This window comes from Balaenoptera physalus (genome assembly GCF_965194825.1).
Source record: "Balaenoptera physalus genome assembly, chromosome: X".
Lineage (NCBI taxonomy): Eukaryota > Metazoa > Chordata > Mammalia > Artiodactyla > Balaenopteridae > Balaenoptera > Balaenoptera physalus.
The window spans coordinates 118,409,172-118,426,375 of record NC_138903.1 but is presented as its reverse complement, the minus strand read 5'-3'; the positions used below and the strand labels follow the sequence as shown (position 1 = coordinate 118,426,375).

The following is a 17,204-nucleotide window of genomic DNA, read 5'->3' as shown; positions in this document are numbered from 1 at the left end:
CAGGAAGATCCCACATGCCACGGAGCAACTAAGCCTGTGCACCACAGCTACTGAGTCCGCGTGCCACAATTACTGGAGCCCACGCACCTAGAGCCCATGCTCCGCAATGAGAAGCCCACGCACCGCAACGAAGAGTAGCCCCCGCTCGCCACAACTAGAGAAAGCCTGCGCGTGGCAACGAAGACCCAACACAGCCAAAAATAAATAAATAAAAATTAAAAAAAAAAAGCATTGACGGTCTTGTAATTTTCTATGAAAATCATTCTGAACTATAGTGTGATTAAAATAGAAATGGCTTACGGCAAACATCAGCTTTGGAGAAGCATCTTATTTTCATCTGGAGTGGACTGTTGTTTTCACAATGCCTCTCTTGGTGGTGGTGCTGCTTCTGAAGTACCAACTTTGCAATGCTTCTGTCCTGTGTCTGTGATCCATTTCAGTAAACATTTCTGTGTTGTGTGTAATCCCTGTCATTTCCTAATAAACGCAGTCTCTTTTTGTTTTTATATTGTTACATGGTGCATTTCTGTCTTATCAAATTTCTAGCTGTGTGGAATTTCACTCTCTGTCCTCATTTACCTACAGGCATCCACAATATATTCCAGTATGTAAACATGCCCCTGCTTAAGCATAGCAGTGATGAATTGAAGAGTACCATAGTGCCTCACAAGTCAACAGTGATAATACCTCCCCAGGAGAAAGTAGACACACCCTCCAAGACAAGCGTGGAAGCGGCCCCCAAGGCGAGTGTGGAAGTGCCCCTGGAGGTGAGCGTGGAAGCACCCCCCGAGGCAAGCTTGGATGTATCCCCTGAGGCGAGCATGGAAGCACCCCTCGAGGCAAGCTTGGAAGTATCCCCCGAGGTGAGCGTGGAAGCACCCCCCGAGGCAAGCTTGGAAGTATCCCCCGAGGTGAGCGTGGAAGCACCCCCCGAGGCAAGCTTGGATGTATCCCCCGAGGCAAGCGTGGAAGCACCCCTCGAGGCAAGCTTGGAAGTATCCCCCGAGGTGAGCGTGGAAGCACCCCTCGAGGCAAGCTTGGAAGTATCCCCCGAGGTGAGCGTGGAAGCACCCCCCGAGGCAAGCTTGGAAGTATCCCCCGAGGTGAGCGTGGAAGCACCCACCGAGGCGAGCGCAGGAACACCCCCCACGAGTGTGGAAACATCACCTGAGGCAAGCGAGGATCTGTCCCTTGAGGCGAGTGTGAATCCGTCCCCGGAGGTGAGCATGGACTCATCCCCAGAGGTGAGCGTGGACTCGTCCCCAGAGGTGAGCACAGAAGCGTCATCTGAGGCTAGTGTGGAAGCATCTCCTGAGGCGAGCGTGGAAGCATCCCCAGAGGAGAGCACAGAAGTGCCCTCTGAGGCAAGTATGGAGGCGCCCCCCGAGGCCTCCCCTGAGGTGACCATGGGAATGTCTTCCAAGGTGAAAATGAAAGACTCTCCACAGGTTTGACAAGTGCCTTTCATTGAGAAATTTTCTATTAAAATCTGTATGTCTTGTTGTATAGATTATGATAGGTCAGATTTCACAACATAAGCAACTCCTTATTTATAGCGTTCTGTGATAAAATAAATTCACTTTAATAATTTAAAATTATATGATATTCGTTGTCGCAGAGTTTACCCCCCCAAAGCTGGAATATTAGTTAATTTTTAGTAGAAGAAACAAAATAAAGCAGTTTATATGAACTGTGTTTCTAAACTCTGAAGGAATGTTTTTGAGAACTATTGCAAACCTCAATTAGGATTTAAAAATAAAAGTAGGTTTTGAAGTAAAAGAATTCTTTTAAATTATTTCTATGACATGCTTGAATTGTGTAATATAAATTGTTAGTCTGGAAGAATGTATCTCTGTACCTAATTCTCATGCATGAAAGGAAAATTGGGAGTTTAAGGAGCTATAATTATATTTTATTCAGAATATTTTTCTCTTGAAAAGCCAGCTGCAAAATGTAATGCTAGTAATTTCTTATCTGATTGTATTGATCTGTTCAGAAATCAGAAACGGACAAACAGGCCTCAAACCTGATTACGAAGAAGCGCCTACCACCATCGCAGATACCGTGTTATAGATGGTCATCTTCTCCTACAAGCAGGTGGTGTCCTCCATCTCCCATCAGTGCTAGGTAAGTAGCTTATTTGCCACTGTTCCTGATACGTATTTTACCAGGATAAACTTCACATCAGTGTTTCATAAATAATGTAGTATGCATGGTAATGTAAATATAAAGGGAAAAGCCTTTAAAAATGGATTTACCTTTGTCTGTTATAAAATATCATTATATCATAAAGTCAAGACATTATAGTTTATGAAATGGTACACTAAAAATCATCACATATGTATTACGAAACCATACCAGACTTCCCCTATTAACTATTACTTTTTCCCAGCAGGCAAATCCAAAAGAATCGCCCCCCGTCACCTTCACCCGTCACGTCAAAACAGTCGACACAGTTTTCTTTTTCCTGTAGAGCAATTCCTATGCAGCGTACCGTATTTGCACAAAATGCATTAGGTACTATTGGAATGAAAAGTGAAGCCATCTCTAACACCATTAACAGCTCTGAGACTGCAAGCCAAAAGGATATGATCTGTGAAGGTGAGTTCCTTCACTAAGAAGTTCATTTCAGCAACACAGAAAATCTTAAGGTAGTTTGGGAACTGTCAACGTCATTTTATTCCCCAGTTCAGAGAACTTTAGGAAGCGAACTTTCTTTTAAATAAAGAGACTTTCACCAGTCACGCTGGCACACTGCTTTTTTTTTCTTGCTGGAACTTCTTACCCCCATTTTTGGAACTGATATTGGAAGTATGGATGGGTTGGATGAGCGCCATGGTCTAGGTGGTCCCTGCATTTCCTTCCAGCTCTGATAGTGGATGGCCCTAAGGTACTTTCCATCCTTGGAGAGAGCACTCCAGCCATTTGTGGCTGAGCAGGTTTCCTTCAGGAGCTGTAGGGCAGTTTCCATACATAGACCATACATGTGTCAGGTCAGTATGTGGGTTCCAAAAAGTATCATATTGGTATTTTGCCATTCTTTTTTTAATTGAAGTACAGTTGATTTACAGTGTTGTGTTAGTTTCTGGTATACAGCAAAGTGATTCAGCTATATATATATTCTTTTTCATATTCTTTTTCATTATAGGTTATTGCAAGATATTGAATGTAGTTTCCAGTGCTATACAGTAGGACCTTATTGTTTATCTATTTTATATATAGTAGTTCATATCTGCTAATCCCAAACTCCTAATTTATCCCTCCCCCTGCTCCTTTCCCCTTTGGTAACCATAAGTTTGTTTTCTATGTCTGTGAGTCTGTTTCTGTTTTGTTTTGTTTTGTTTTTTAGTTTTAATTGAAATACAGTTGACTTAAAATGTTGTGTTAGTTTCAGGTGTATAGCAAAGTGATTCAGTTATACATATATATATATATATAAATATACACATTCTTTTTTTACACTCTCTTCCATTATAGGTTATTACAAGATATTGAGTATAGTTCCCTGTGCTATACAGTAGGTCCTTGTTGGTTTTCTGTTTTATATTTAGTAGTGTGTATATTTTAATCCCAAACTCCTAATTTATCCCTCCCCGCCCCTCTCCTTTGGTAACCGTAAGATTGTTTTCTATGTCTGTGAGTCAATTTCTGTATTGTAAATAAGTTCATTTGTATCATTTTTTTAGATTCCACATATAAGCGATATCATATGTTATTTGTCTTTCTCTGTCTAGCTTACTTCACTTAGTATGATAATGTCTTGGTCCTAATAATGTTGCTGCAAATGGCATTATTTCGTTCTTTTTTATGGCTGAGTAATATTCCATTGTATATATGTACCACATCTTCTTTATCCACTCCTCTGTTGATGGACATTTGGTTTGCTTCCATGTCTTGGCTAATGTAAATAATGCTGCTGTGAACAATGGGGTGCATGTATCTTTTCGAATTAATGGTTTTCTCAAGATATATGCCCAGGAGTGGGATTGCAGGATCATATGGTAGCTCTATTTTTAGTTTTTTAAGGAACCTCCATGCTATTCTCCATAGAGGCTCTACCAATTTACATTCCCACTAGCAGTGTAGGAGGGTTCCTTTTTCTCTGCACCCTCTCCAGCACTGATTGTTTGTAGACTTTTTGATGATGGCCATTCTGACTGGTGTGAGGTGATACCTCATTGTAGTTTTGATTTGCATTTCTCTGATAATTTGTGGTGTTGAGCATCTTTTCGTGTGCCTTTTGGTCATCTACATGGCTTCTTTAGAGAAATGTCTATTTAGTTCTTCTGTCCATTTTTTGATTGGGCTTTTGGTTTTTTGTTACTGAGTTGTATGAGCTATTTATATATTTTGGAAATTAAGCCCTTGTAGGTCACATTATTTGCAAATATTTTCTCCCAGTCCATAGGTTGTCTTTTTGTTTTGCTTATGGTTTCCTTTGCTGTGCAAAAGCTTGTAAGTTTGATTAGGTCCCATTTATTTATTTTTGCTTTTATTCCTATTGCCTTGGGAGACTGACCTAAGAAAACATTGCTACTATTTATGACAGAGAATGTTTTGCCTATGTTCTCTTCTAGGAGTTTTATGGTGTCCTGTTTTATATTTTAATAGTCTTTAAGCTATTTTGAGTTTATTTTTGTGTATGGTGTGAGGGAGTGTTCTGACTTCATTGACTTACATGTGGCTGTCCAGCTTTCCCAACACCACTTACAGAAGAGACCGTGTCTTCTCTGTTGTATATTCTTGCCTCCTTTGTCAAAGATTAATTGAGCATAGATATGTGGGTTTATTTCTGGGCTCTCTATTCTGTTCCATTGATCCATATGTCTGTTTTTGTGCCCGTACCACACTGTTTTGATTACTGTAGCTTTGTAGTATTGTCTGGTCTAGGAGGGTTATGCCTCTAGCTTTGTTCTTTTTCCTCAGGATTGCTTTGGATATTCTGAGTCTTTTATGTATGGTTTCATAAAAATTTTAGGATTATTTGTTCTGGTTCTGTGAAAAATGTCATGGGTAATTTGATAGGGATCACATTAAATCTGTACATTGCTTTGGGTAGTGTGGCCATTTTAACAATATTAATTCTTCCAATCCAAGAGCATGGGATATGTTTCCATTTCTTTAAATCATCTTCAGTTTCCTTTATCAATGTTTTATAGTTCTCAGCGTACAACTCTTATCTCCTTAGTCAGGTTTACTCCTAAGTGTTTTATTGTTTTTGATGCAATTTTAAAAGGGATTTTTTTCCCCTTTCTGATATTTCATTGTTAGTGTAAAGAGATGCAACAGATTTCTGTATGTTAATCTTGTATCCTGCTACTTTGCTGAATTTGTTTATCAGTTCTAGTAGTTTCTGTGTGGAGTCTTGTGTGGGTTTCCTATATATAATATCGTGTCAACTACATATAATGACAATTTTCCTCTTTGCTTCCAATTTGGATACCTTTTATTTCTTTTTCTTCTCTGATTGCTATGGCTAGGACTTCCAATACTGTTGTTGAATAGAAGTGGTGAGAGTGGGCATCCTTGTCTTATTCCAGATTTTAGCAGGAAGGCTTTTAACTTTTCACCTTTGAGTATTAGATTGGCTGTAGGTTTGTCAAAGCTTTTATTATGTTGAGATATGTTCCCTCTATACCAACTTTGGTAAGAGCTTATCATGAAGAGATGCTGAATTTTATCAGAAGGCTTTTCTGCATCTATTGAGATGATCGTGTGGTTTCTGTCATTGCTTTTGTTGTTGTGATGTATCACATGGATTGCTTTGCGTTTGTTGAACCATCCCTGTGACCCTGTGATGAATCCAACTTGATCATGGTGTATGATCTTTTTTGTGTGTTGTTGGATTCGGTTTGCTAACATTTTTTTGAGAATTTTTGCATCTATATTCATCAAAGATATTGGCCTGTAATTTTCTTTTTTGGTATTAAATGCATTCTTAATATCCATTGACATTACTTAATTTTAAATACACTCATGAATTTTGCTTTTTGAAGGAATTCCACTGTGAATTCTTTGTAACAGAAACGATCTTTTTATTACAAATTATTTATTCCTGATTTTTTTAGATCCTCATTTTTGTATGTAGTTTATTTGAAACAAATTCGTCATACTTAAAACAAATTCGTCACATGAACTAAAATGTTATGCCTCCATGTGGTCACCTTATTTTACTGATAGTCTTGGTTTCTTTGGTTATCTACAGTTAGCCACTTTATGATCAACCAAATATGTTAACATACGATTATCAACAGTTAGCTAAACAGTACTTATTTAGTAAAGATGATGCACAATGTACGCTAGATATATTTTTGTTTAATCGAGTAATTAAGATTTGTACACTTCAGGGAATTCCCTGGCGGTCCAGTGGTTAAGGACTTGACACTTTTACTGCCAGGGCCCAGGTTTGATCCCTGGTCAGGGAACTAAGATCCTGCAAGCTGCATGGCATGACAAAATAACTTAAAAAATAAAAGATCTGTACACTTCATTTGGACCGAGCATAAGCTTGTCTTCCTCTGTATTCAGTATATCTTAAGTTTTTTCCCATAGAGGCAATTCAGTCAGGTATCTCAAAACAACTAAACCAAAGCAGGAGTACATTATTTCATTTTGGAACAGGTAGTTGTTAAAAATCAACAATATGCTACTTCTTTTGTTGGGGGGTGGGGGTGAGAGGGGGCGGGAGTTGGGCTTTTGAACAAAAGCTGTTACATAAATCACTTATAGTTTATTTATACATTTTAGACCACAAACATACTGTTTGGTTTTTTTAACATCACAGGTTGTCTTGTACCTCTTTGTTGGACTTAGAGGCAGTAAGTTCCCTAAACTTAACTGTTTTACATGTTAATTTAAATTAGAGTCTGGTAATAAAAGCACACCAGGGCCTATGAATGCCGAGGAGGCAACAAAAATTTTGGCAGAGAAACGACGTCTTGCTCGTGAACAAAAAGAAAAAGAGGAAGAAAGACTACAAAAAGAGATGGAACAAAGGTTGGCACAAAATCATCCTTTCTATACTGTAAATCTTGGCTGGGGCCTGAATTCTGAAAGTCAGACTTTATCCTCAAGTTAGATGTATTATAAATTCTCAAATAGTAGCTGACTTTTTCTTCAGTGTGAATCAGAAATGACTCGTCGCCTTCTAAACAAATGTGGGGAACATTTCAAGCAGACAGGACGCTGGTGTGTAGATGAGTGTATGGTCCTTTTTAGTCTCTATGTGTCATGTGCTGTCAGGTGTGCTGTAAAGATGCATAGAGACCTGAACTCATGTCAGGGGCCTGGATCTCAGTGGGAGCACCTGAGTGATCACACAAGACTCTTTCTGTTGCCATTCACTGGCACCAGCCCCTTTCTTTATTTCAAAGGCCCTTTATAACTTTAGAATTTGTAAACCTGTTTAAGAATAAGTTGCATACATCCTGACCCTTTCCTACGAAATACTTCCGTGTATACTTCCTAAGAACAAAAGCATTCTCTGACATAACCAGAGTATAATAACTAATATCAGGAAATTTATTATTTTATTTTCTAATTCAGAGTCAGCAGTTCAATTTGCCATTTGTCCCAGTGACATTCTTTATACAGTTGTTTTTAGTTCAGAATTCAATCCTTAGACGGTTCATAAAAAATAATATATACACACACATAGTTAGTAACTGGTAAAGCAACTTTGCTTGAAACTTTTTTGTAAGTTTGAAAATAAAAAGTTACCAAAAAAAGAAAAAAATTGTAAACCTGGAAGGGATACTTCTTGTGTTTTACTGGGTTTCCAGTGACTTGTGGGCTGCCATTGTCATGTACAGTTGTGTGCATTCTACCTCAATCTAAAGGTTTCTTGATCTTCGATCTCAAGGCCCATTTGATTTGGGGCCTTCTAATGTAAACCTCTGTCCACTGCCTGCAAAGAGTAACTACAGTCCTGACTTTGTTTTTAAGTATTAAGTGTTTTTGAATCACAGTCACATGCTTTCTATATACCTTATATGGGTTTGGGAGAAAGGAGGAGGAGACATTATGAATAGAAAAAACACCCCTATAACTTGAAGAATATTATTCATTGCTTCATGTAAACAGAGCTAGTTTAACATTTTAAAAGCCCTGAATACCAGTCGTTGTAGACTGGGCTTTTCTCCTCTGAGCACCACCAGACCCTCCTCTAAATTCCGTCTGTCACACCCCCATGTGAGACTGGGTATGAGCATACGTCTAAAACAGTTAAGAAAGAGTGATTTTATATATATATGTGTGTGTGTGTGTGTGCGCACTTATTTGTGTTTTAAGACGCAAAGTAGCCCACTACTTGATAGAAATCTTTTTCTACTCCCAAGGGCTAGTTTTCCCCATTAAAAAAATATGAAATTATGCAAATCCTGTGTAGTAACAACACAGAAAAAGTGGTGAATCTGGTGTAAATAGAAATTGTATTACTGTACACAAGCAGCTTTACTATAAAAATGCACATAATAAGAGTTATTTAATTATTCTGTGTCATCAGGAAAATGAAAGACATAGCAAAGAAAGCAGATGAAGGCCAACAAGAGGAGTTCTCAAAATTTGGAGATGGGCAACCACCAAAGGAGATAAAAAAGAAGAAAGGAAGTCAAGAACAAGAAGACCAAAAAGTAGAACTCCAGGTTTGCCGGCTCCCCACTTGATCAAGGGATGAGAACCAGATTCTAAAATTCAGTAGAAACCCAAAGCAAAAGTCTGTTTCTCCAAGACAGAAAACCAGCAGATGCTGCACGCTCTGGTTGCATTCACATCACAGCCTCGCTATTACCAGTGTCGCTGTGAGCTGTTCTCAGCCACCCTTGGCCGAATCCCAGAATGTTTTCCAAGTGAAACAAAAGCAGAAAGCAGCAAATTACAGATGAGCAGTCCTTTAGTTTGTCTTCATAAATAATATTACAGCTTGGTTTCGGGAAATCCAGATCGCTCACAGAGATTAAACGTCCTGTGTGAGTTTTCCCAGCCCTGCATTCTGTGGTGACACTTAACACCTGCGCCACAACAGATAAGATACAAATTATGAATGCCTCATCAGATTCACCGATGAGAATGTCACCCATGTAAATTTAAATCACCAGGTACATAAACCCCCAAACTGAGCTCAGACTATACTCAGCTTAAATTATTGTTGTAGCCTAATTTATATTCCAGTTTTAGTGTATCATTTATCAAAATCAATTAATATGTTACATAAATGATTGTATGCATTTGCATTCCTTGAGAAAGTACCTTTAGGAATCCTCTTGCTGCTTTTGAGAAGTATAAGACTTGGCTTCTGATGCCTGTGTCAGTGGAAGACTACACAATCACATACATACTTGAAACGATCGTGGTCTGACAACCCTGAGGTCCTGAAGGGGATTAACATGGCTTGTAAATCCTTGTGGTAATAGTTAGGCTAGTTTTGTATATTTTTGCTAATGCTTTGAAAACTGATGACCCGTGAATGTGATATATGTGGGTACTCTCGATCAAAAGGTTACATTATTTTATTCTGGATAACATCTTACTGTTTCACTGATGTCACTCAGATATATTGAGATTAAATGACATTTTTATACAAATTTTCTAGAAAAGTGATGCCAAAATAAAAGCTCAGGAGGAGGCTGACAAACGCAAGAAGGAGCACGAGAGAATTATGTTACAGAATTTGCAGGAGAGATTAGAAAGAAAAAAGGTACTCCTTCTCTCTGTTTGGGGGGTTTGATTCTTTGTTTAAAACAATGTTGGGCACATGATATCAAAACATGTTTTTGAAAATGACAAGTAAGTGATATGCTAGCCTTGGTTGTTTTCCCTCTGTACTCTCTTATCCAAGGATCTGATCCCTTCTCCCTAGAATGATCTCCTCTTATTGATCATACCTCTCCCTCATGGACCACTGATGACCATTACAGGGATATCTCTATACAGCAAATCTCTGGGAACAAAGCTCCTTTGAACAGAGTCACTCAGGTCATGGTAGGGGTTGGTGGAAGTTAGAGTTTCTTCTAAACTGGGCTGGAAATTGCAGCAACTGAGTGGGAAGAAGCAGAAGGTGGAGGGTTCCCTGAGAGGCCAAGGTGCAGGCTGTTTGTAAGGTAGGACCTCACTTTGTGCAACCCACGTGGCTTGTCTGGGAGCAAGGAAGGCCCTGGACCAGGCCAAGGTACTTCACGGCGTCTCTGTCAGGAGATCAGTCACCCTGAGGAGGCCAGAGAGCTGCAGCTTTCCTCGCCTTCAGGAAAGAAGGGAGCTCTTATCCCTCCTGCCTGTGCTCCTTCTAGTAACAAAACCTCTGACGGGGTCGCATTGTTGGGGTGCATTCTTTTCATTAACTCGGCTTCACTCGTGGTCTGTTCAGACTAAAATCATGTTCACAAGTTCTAATTGGTTTGCAATAATATGTGCTTAGTCTAAGTAATAAACTTCCATGTCGGCAAAATCAGGAGTGAGAAGTCATTTGGATTTCTGTGTTAGGATAACAAGTACATCTGTCACTGCTCAGGGTGTTTTCTAGATGATCATGAAACTGGGCTTCAAGGAAGGCACCCAGCTGCCGGCCCAGGGTCTTGCGTCGGTTATATCTGTGGCGTTGGAGCAGTCACTGATATTGTCCGCTTCTGGAACATGGAAATAATCAACTTCTTCAGGACCAGTGTTTTGTTTTTAATCTGTTTTCATGTTTGAATTTTTATTTTCCTTTAAATAGAGAATTGAGGAAATTATGAAGCGGACAAGAAGGCCAGATTCAAATACCTCAAAGGTAGTCTGTGTGCTCCTACCAGCAGTGTATAAGAATTCCTGTTGCTTCACATTCTTGCCGACTTTTTAATTTTTGCCAATCTCTGGTGGTAATGAAATAACATATCACATTGACGTTTCCCTGTTGAGCATGTTTTCATACCTTTAGTTAGCTTTCATGTTTTTTCTTGTGTGGAACGCTTGTTTAGGTCTTTTGCCCAAAACTTTCTGGCTGACTTGTCTTTTCCTTACTCATTGGTAGTTCTTTAAATGTTCTAGAAACTTCTCCTTTCTTGCTTGTATGTGTTGCGCATATCTTCTCCCAGTTTGTGGCTTGTCTTTTCTTCTTGCTGTCTGCTGCTACATAGAAGTTCTTGATTTTCACATCGCTGAATTTATCAGTATTTTTGGATGACTAATGGAGTCGGGTGCCTTATTGGCCATTTAGAGATTCACTTTGGTGAAGTGCCTTTTCAAGTCCTTTGCCCTTGTTTCCATTTGGTCACCTGCCTTTTTCCTATTGATCTGTAGGAGATTTTACCTGCTCTGCTTCTGAGCCCTTTGGACATTTGTATTGCAGTTATTAGCCCCCGTGCAGTAGTTTGCCTCACACTCTCATAATGTCTTTTGATAAACAGAAGCTTATTTTAATGAACTGAAATTTAGCAGTTTCTTTCCTTTATGGTTAGTGCTTTCAGGGTATATCTCATAAGTATTTGTTTACCGCCACCCTTCCCTCCCCGGCCCCAGTGTCCTGTCTTTTGATGGTTTGCGTGCATCTAAGGTCTTTTTCCCCCAGATTCTGTGTTCTTTACCCTCTGAGCTACAAAACTGATATTTTGCCTATTTACAGTTGCCCAGTTGTGGTCACTCATATCATGAAAATTTAGAATAGAAATGTCATTCCTGAAAAGTGCTGGGAGTCGCCATCTCAAGGATCATTTAGCCCATTGGCCTGAGACGCCCTGCCTCAAGCAGCAGCCAAGAACTTTTTTAGCCAAGGCCCCACCTTGGCAGAGCCCCCATGCCAGCCCAAAGCTGTTGCCCCTTGGCTCCCACTCAGGGAAGTCTTTCATTCTTGAGTGGCTTTCCCTAGCTGCAAGACACGGGCCACCTGTCCTGTCCTCTGTAGATTCTGTGGGCCAAAGAGGTTAGATTTTTTTTTTTAACCTTTTAACTGAAATGACAAAAATTAGCCATCAATCCAGGTGTGAAATCTGTCTTTTTTAAAAAAAATTATTTTATTTATTTTTATTTTTGGCTGCATTGGGTCTTTGTTGCTGCACATGGGCTCTAGTTGCAGCGAGCGGGGGCTACTCTTCTTTGCGACGCATGGGCTTCCCATTGCAGTGGTTTCTCTTGTTGTGGAGCACGGGCTCTAGGCGCACGGGCTTCAGTAGTTGTGGCACGCGGGCTCTAGAGCACAGGCTCAGTAGCTGTGGTGCACGAGCTTACTTGCTCCGCGGCATGTGGGATCTTCCCGGGCCAGGGCTTGAACACGTGTCCCCTGCATTGGCAGGTGGATTCTTAACCACTGCGCCACCAGAGAAGCCCTGAAATCTGTCTTCTTTGAAATAACTAAGTCAGGATGATTGAATATTAGATGTAATCACGACTTTCGTTTTTCATGGTAGGCTACAGAAACATTCAGCAACGATGCATATGAGGAGGACGAGGCAGACGATGAGGACGAGTCGGAAAGTGACAGTGATTCCTTTGATGACATGCATCCATCAGGTTTGCTTGCCTTCTGAGTTCTGTTAGTCACTGTTTAGAAGCTGGACTGTCTAGGCTCATCCAAAGGTTTCTCCACTTCTGAGCTGTGTGGATTTGAGCAAGTTACTCAACCTCTCTGTGTTCAGTTTTCCCGTCTGAAAAAGGGGAAGCCAATGTTGTTCTCTCCCTAGGGTGGGCATGAGATTGCAGTGAGATCATGCAGTGCTAATAGTGCCTGACATATAGCAAACTCTCAGTAAATATTAGCTGCTGCTTCAGCTGTTACTGTGTTTCAGGTTGTGCTGAGAGACTGTAAGTGGCAGCTCTTTCTCAGCTCAGTGTGAGGCTTACTAGCATCTCGCAGTTCAGGACCTTGTGGCACATTCATGACTGACCATAGGTAGAACGTCACTCCCCGCCTCACTGAGAGAGAATGAGAATCATGTCGTGATATGAGTGCCCCTAAGGTGTATTTTTGAGTCTCGTTCATTCCCTGGTGAGTAGGAACCACTTGATGGCCACAGTAATGGCATTTGAGAAAACATGATTCGTTCACCCTTTATGGCGTAGTGGGCATCAAACACACAAGTCGGGCGCTCTGCTAGCTACTGGGGCCTCGAGGAACCACAGCCAGTGGGGAGCCAGGCATGAACAGACCGTGGTGCTGCCACAAGCTGGTCGCACTTAAAAGCACTTTGGCCAGAATCCACGAGGACGGAGCGGTAGGCGCAGCACCTCGGGGTGCTGGGAAAGGCTGAGGTCGGAGGTGAGGCGAGAATAAGAGGGTCATCAGGAGGAGGGGCAAGGAGCGTGGTGCCATCCTGCCCTCTGGCCGTCATTCTTTGCTGGCAAAGGAGAGAGGGCAGGTTCCTTAAAGGTGGTGCTTTGTGCTTTGAGGGCCGGCTGGGCTTGTGCCCTGGGCAGTAGCCCAGGCCGTGGCTCTGGGAAGTGCTGCCATGAGACCGCTCCGGCCTTCAGGGAGGCTCCCTCCCGAGCCGGCAGGCACTTTGCTTGTCTTGTTGTTGAAACTCCAGTTTTAATCTTGTTGCTCTTTTTTTTTTTTCCTCTAGCTTTTATAAACGGCACGGAGTCATCCACAAAACCAAAAACACATTTTAAAAACGTGAAGAACACTCGCAAGCTGGTGCTTTTAGATGCGACTTCTAGCTACATCCGTAAAGAGACAAAAACACTTTTCAATTGTGACATGAAAACCTTCAGACAAAAAAGAGTGAAAGACCCTTTGAATCAGACAAAGAGTGCCAGGTGAGTCCCTAGGTGAGTTCATCAGAATACACTTGGAAGGGTTATGATTGGCATTCTTAGAATGATACATGAGGTTATTGACTGAGCTCTTAGTTTGTACCAAACACTGTGTCAAGCACTCGACTTATAGAAACAAACTAATCCCCACAGCAGCCTTGCCTAGTGAGGATGAGCATCCCTATTTTTACAGGCGAGGAAACTCAGGCGTGCAGAGATTATGGGCCTCATTTGCCCAGCATCCCACTGTTCAAGGGCAGAGCCCAAATTCAAACCCAGATACATCTGACTCCAAACTGTGCTTTTATTCATGCTGGTTAGTGTTGTCTCATACAGTCAGGGAAGGGGACATTGATTGAGTGACTGCAGTATACCAGGCATTTTAACTATTTTAATTCTCACTGCAACTCTGAGTTTGATATTAAAGTCTTCACTGTACATACGGGAAACTGAGGGTCAGAGGTTAGGTTAGAAGAACAGGACCAGATTCCTGGAAAGGAAGGCTCCTTGGGCGATGGCCTGAAAAGACATTAACCTGCAAGGCCTGTGGAAACAATCTGCTCAGAGACTCAGTGATGGCGTGGAAAGAGCACTGGAGCTGGTAAACCCACATTAGTCCTCACTCCGCCTTACTGGCCGTGTCCTGGATGTGCCTGAAGTAGGGACGGCGTCCCCGGAGCCCTGCGTGCTTAGCTGCTCCTCGTCCCCCTCAGCATTCCCATGGAACCCTAGGACCTGGGAGGACACAATTTGGAAACCAGTGTGTTCTGTGATCTCCAGGGTCCCTTCCATCCAGCCTTCCCATTCTGTGATTCTGAAAGTTTATTTATGTCCAAGACATTTCTTAGAATTAAATAATAAAGCTTCTTTCAGGCAAAGCCTTGGTTTGGGGATAATCCGGATTATAACTAAAATATCTTTTTCCAGATCCTCCACCAAAAGAACAGCCAACCGAGCAGCCAAAACCGGAAAGGCAGAAACCAGCAACACTGTGGGACCTTCCAAGAGCTTACATTCAGAGGCACAGGATTGGGTCTGTGACAAGATTATTGACATCACAGGCGAGATAGAACCACCTAAGTCCAGTATCCCTCCTGATAGCCGAAAACACCATCTGAAAGGTCCCATGACATCCTGCCTAAGTCACCAGCTGCCTATAGACAACAAGAAAACAAGCAAATCTGTTTCTGCTCTATCAGGTAAGGCCTCATCCCATCTTCACTTCATTTGAAAGGTAGTTGACCTTGAACCCTCCTGTGTTTCCAGCTGTTCCAGGGTTGTCTTGGTGAGGGAGAAGACAGTGGTTGGTCCAAAACTAGGTTGATGTTGAAGAGCCCTCCATTAAGTTAGTTTTGAGAGGGTAAATGACTTGATTCTAATTTTTATGTCCTGCATTTCCTGCCAGATATACAAAGTAGGGTTCATTTCAAACCCCAGACCCCTCAGGTTCCTCTGCGCTCCTGATCCACTGGCTGCTCTACAGCACACAGATAATCATTTAGGGCAGAGGGTTAGTGAGTTTTTTGGAATTAGTCTCTCAACTTGTGTTTCCAAAACCAAAAGGCCTGTGTTTTTCTTTCCTTGAGAAGCTCTCTGAAATTGAGAGGCAGCTTGGGCCCATTTGGGGGTTGGGGAACGTTTATAAGAGCACCAGTGTGTCAGCCACTCCGGGGGTGCTACTGAGGGTCCCAGGCCCACCTCAGAGGGGAGCCAGGGCCCACTTGGTGTGGAACCAGCATTTTCTCTACTAACCTTCTTTCTTTTCTTTTTCCCTCTGGTCAGATATGTAAACCTCATCCAGCCTGGAAGAGAATCCGTTCTCCACTCTGGATTTTGACCTCCAGGCACATCTCCTAAAATTTCTCCACCTCCTACTTGAACCTGGCAAAGAAAATGACTCTCAAAAAAAAAAAAAAAGGGAAACATCAAAACGTCATCTTAACTTATCTCAGAAGATGCTCATATCATCTTGACTCTTGCCCATAAGCAAGGGTTCTGAGTAAAGAGTCGTTTTGTTTGCCTGTAAAAATCTTCATGTCTCTCGTTCTTGTGTTTTCCTACCAACACGTTTGAGTGTGTATCAAGGGTGTCTTTATAAAATGCTAACTCTTGAGTTTCTAAGAGAATCTCTACCAGAGGAATAGTTTTTTCTCAGTATATATTTGAAATCTTAAAATCACGTTTACTCCATTTAACAATTACTTTAATTTACCAATAAAAACTCACATTCGATCTTGTAGAGGACATGATGGCTTATTTGAGGGCCTCAAGATTCCTCACAAGAGCTTTGTTTGGATTGTTCTTAATATACAAATACAGAAGGTTGCAAAATTTTAAATCACATTTTACCGCTATGTACGTATATTTCTAACTCTGCCATAGTCTGCCAGCCCCGTACACAGGCACTGATACCCCCAAATACTGGGAGTCCTAGAAGGTGTGATCTTCAGCATCTTCCCTGCTTTTGTCAGTGTTTCATTTTGAAGTACATACTGCGGTTTATCTATAAAAACATGATATTATTTTTATTGTGTACATAGGGCAGTATTTGGCTGTTGTCAAGGGGTATGTTGAATTCCTCTAAATGTTTACTGTGTATAATCTTTTTCTGCTTGTGCTCTCCAGGCCTGCCCTTCAGTATACACTCAGGCTTGAGATGTGGAATCAAAATTTGCTTGCCTTTCTCTAGCGGCTGGCTACGAGTGAGTACAGGAGCAGTGTTATTCTTCAGCCCCCTTGATAGGCACAGAGACATACACAATGTACACGCACACATGTACACGCACACACGTGTACACAGGATATATGTTTCCTGAAATCCATTGAATCCTGCTTAAACCATTGACTAAAACTTGAATTCAAATTAGTGGTCCTAATGCTAATGAGTTTTCTGGTGAATCACAAATAGTTTGAAGCAGGCCTGTGTTCCTTTGTAGCCACCAGTCTTCGATTAGTAAAAGGAAGTAGTTATTCTTTCTGATTCCCTAGTTCTTTGCTATTCAGAGTACTGTATCTTTGTTATAGAATAGAGCTTGGTGCCTTAGATTTAAAAACTTTTTATACACTAGCTCTTTTATAAAAAAAGCAGAGACAGTCATCTTAACAGATGTGATTCTGATATTTTTCTGTACAGATTTCACATGTTGAAACACTGTTATGCCTTCATATAAATGTGTGTGCTCTATGCAATAAACTTCGCAGGTAAAGCAAGTTTTCTTCTTATTTTAATAATAAAAAATGTACTGGTGGTGGTATAAAGGTGACACCAGTTGTTAACCAAGCTATGAACACAGGCAACAGGTATGTTCGATAAGTAATCAAATCCTCTGATGCCACTCTGCAGTCACTTGGTGATTTGGCAGCGTTCCACCGTGGGACATTAAGATGTGAATTTTGAACTCTGGTCTTCTTCCTGCACCTGTTTCAATGCTTGTTAACTCTTCCCTGTGACGGCTCTGACTTATACTTGAGGCCAGTGATTAAAG

The 17,204-nt window shown here is 41.2% G+C and overlaps 1 protein-coding gene across 5 annotated transcripts in view; it reads left to right on the top strand.

Moving 5' to 3' along the window:
- Positions 1-15,748, top strand: part of MAP7D3 (MAP7 domain containing 3) — a 34,476-nt gene extending 18,728 nt beyond the window's left edge. Inside the window, exons 8-19 of one of the 5 annotated variants that reach the window (XM_082445256.1) lie at positions 586-959; positions 1,080-1,448; positions 1,997-2,127; positions 2,393-2,601; positions 6,864-6,996; positions 8,504-8,642; positions 9,590-9,694; positions 10,709-10,762; positions 12,375-12,477; positions 13,527-13,722; positions 14,647-14,918; positions 15,502-15,748. In XM_082445256.1, coding sequence (XP_082301382.1) covers positions 586-959; positions 1,080-1,448; positions 1,997-2,127; positions 2,393-2,601; positions 6,864-6,996; positions 8,504-8,642; positions 9,590-9,694; positions 10,709-10,762; positions 12,375-12,477; positions 13,527-13,722; positions 14,647-14,918; positions 15,502-15,509 — 2,093 coding nt within the window. In that variant the 3' untranslated portion in view covers positions 15,510-15,748. Of the gene's footprint in view, positions 1-585; positions 1,449-1,996; positions 2,128-2,392; positions 2,602-6,863; positions 6,997-8,503; positions 8,643-9,589; positions 9,695-10,708; positions 10,763-12,374; positions 12,478-13,526; positions 13,723-14,646; positions 14,919-15,501 lie in introns of all 5 variants that reach the window. The other 4 variants (XM_082445257.1, XM_082445255.1, XM_082445254.1 and 1 more) reach the window with 4 other exon arrangements.
- Positions 15,749-17,204: the final 1,456 nt, after the last annotated feature.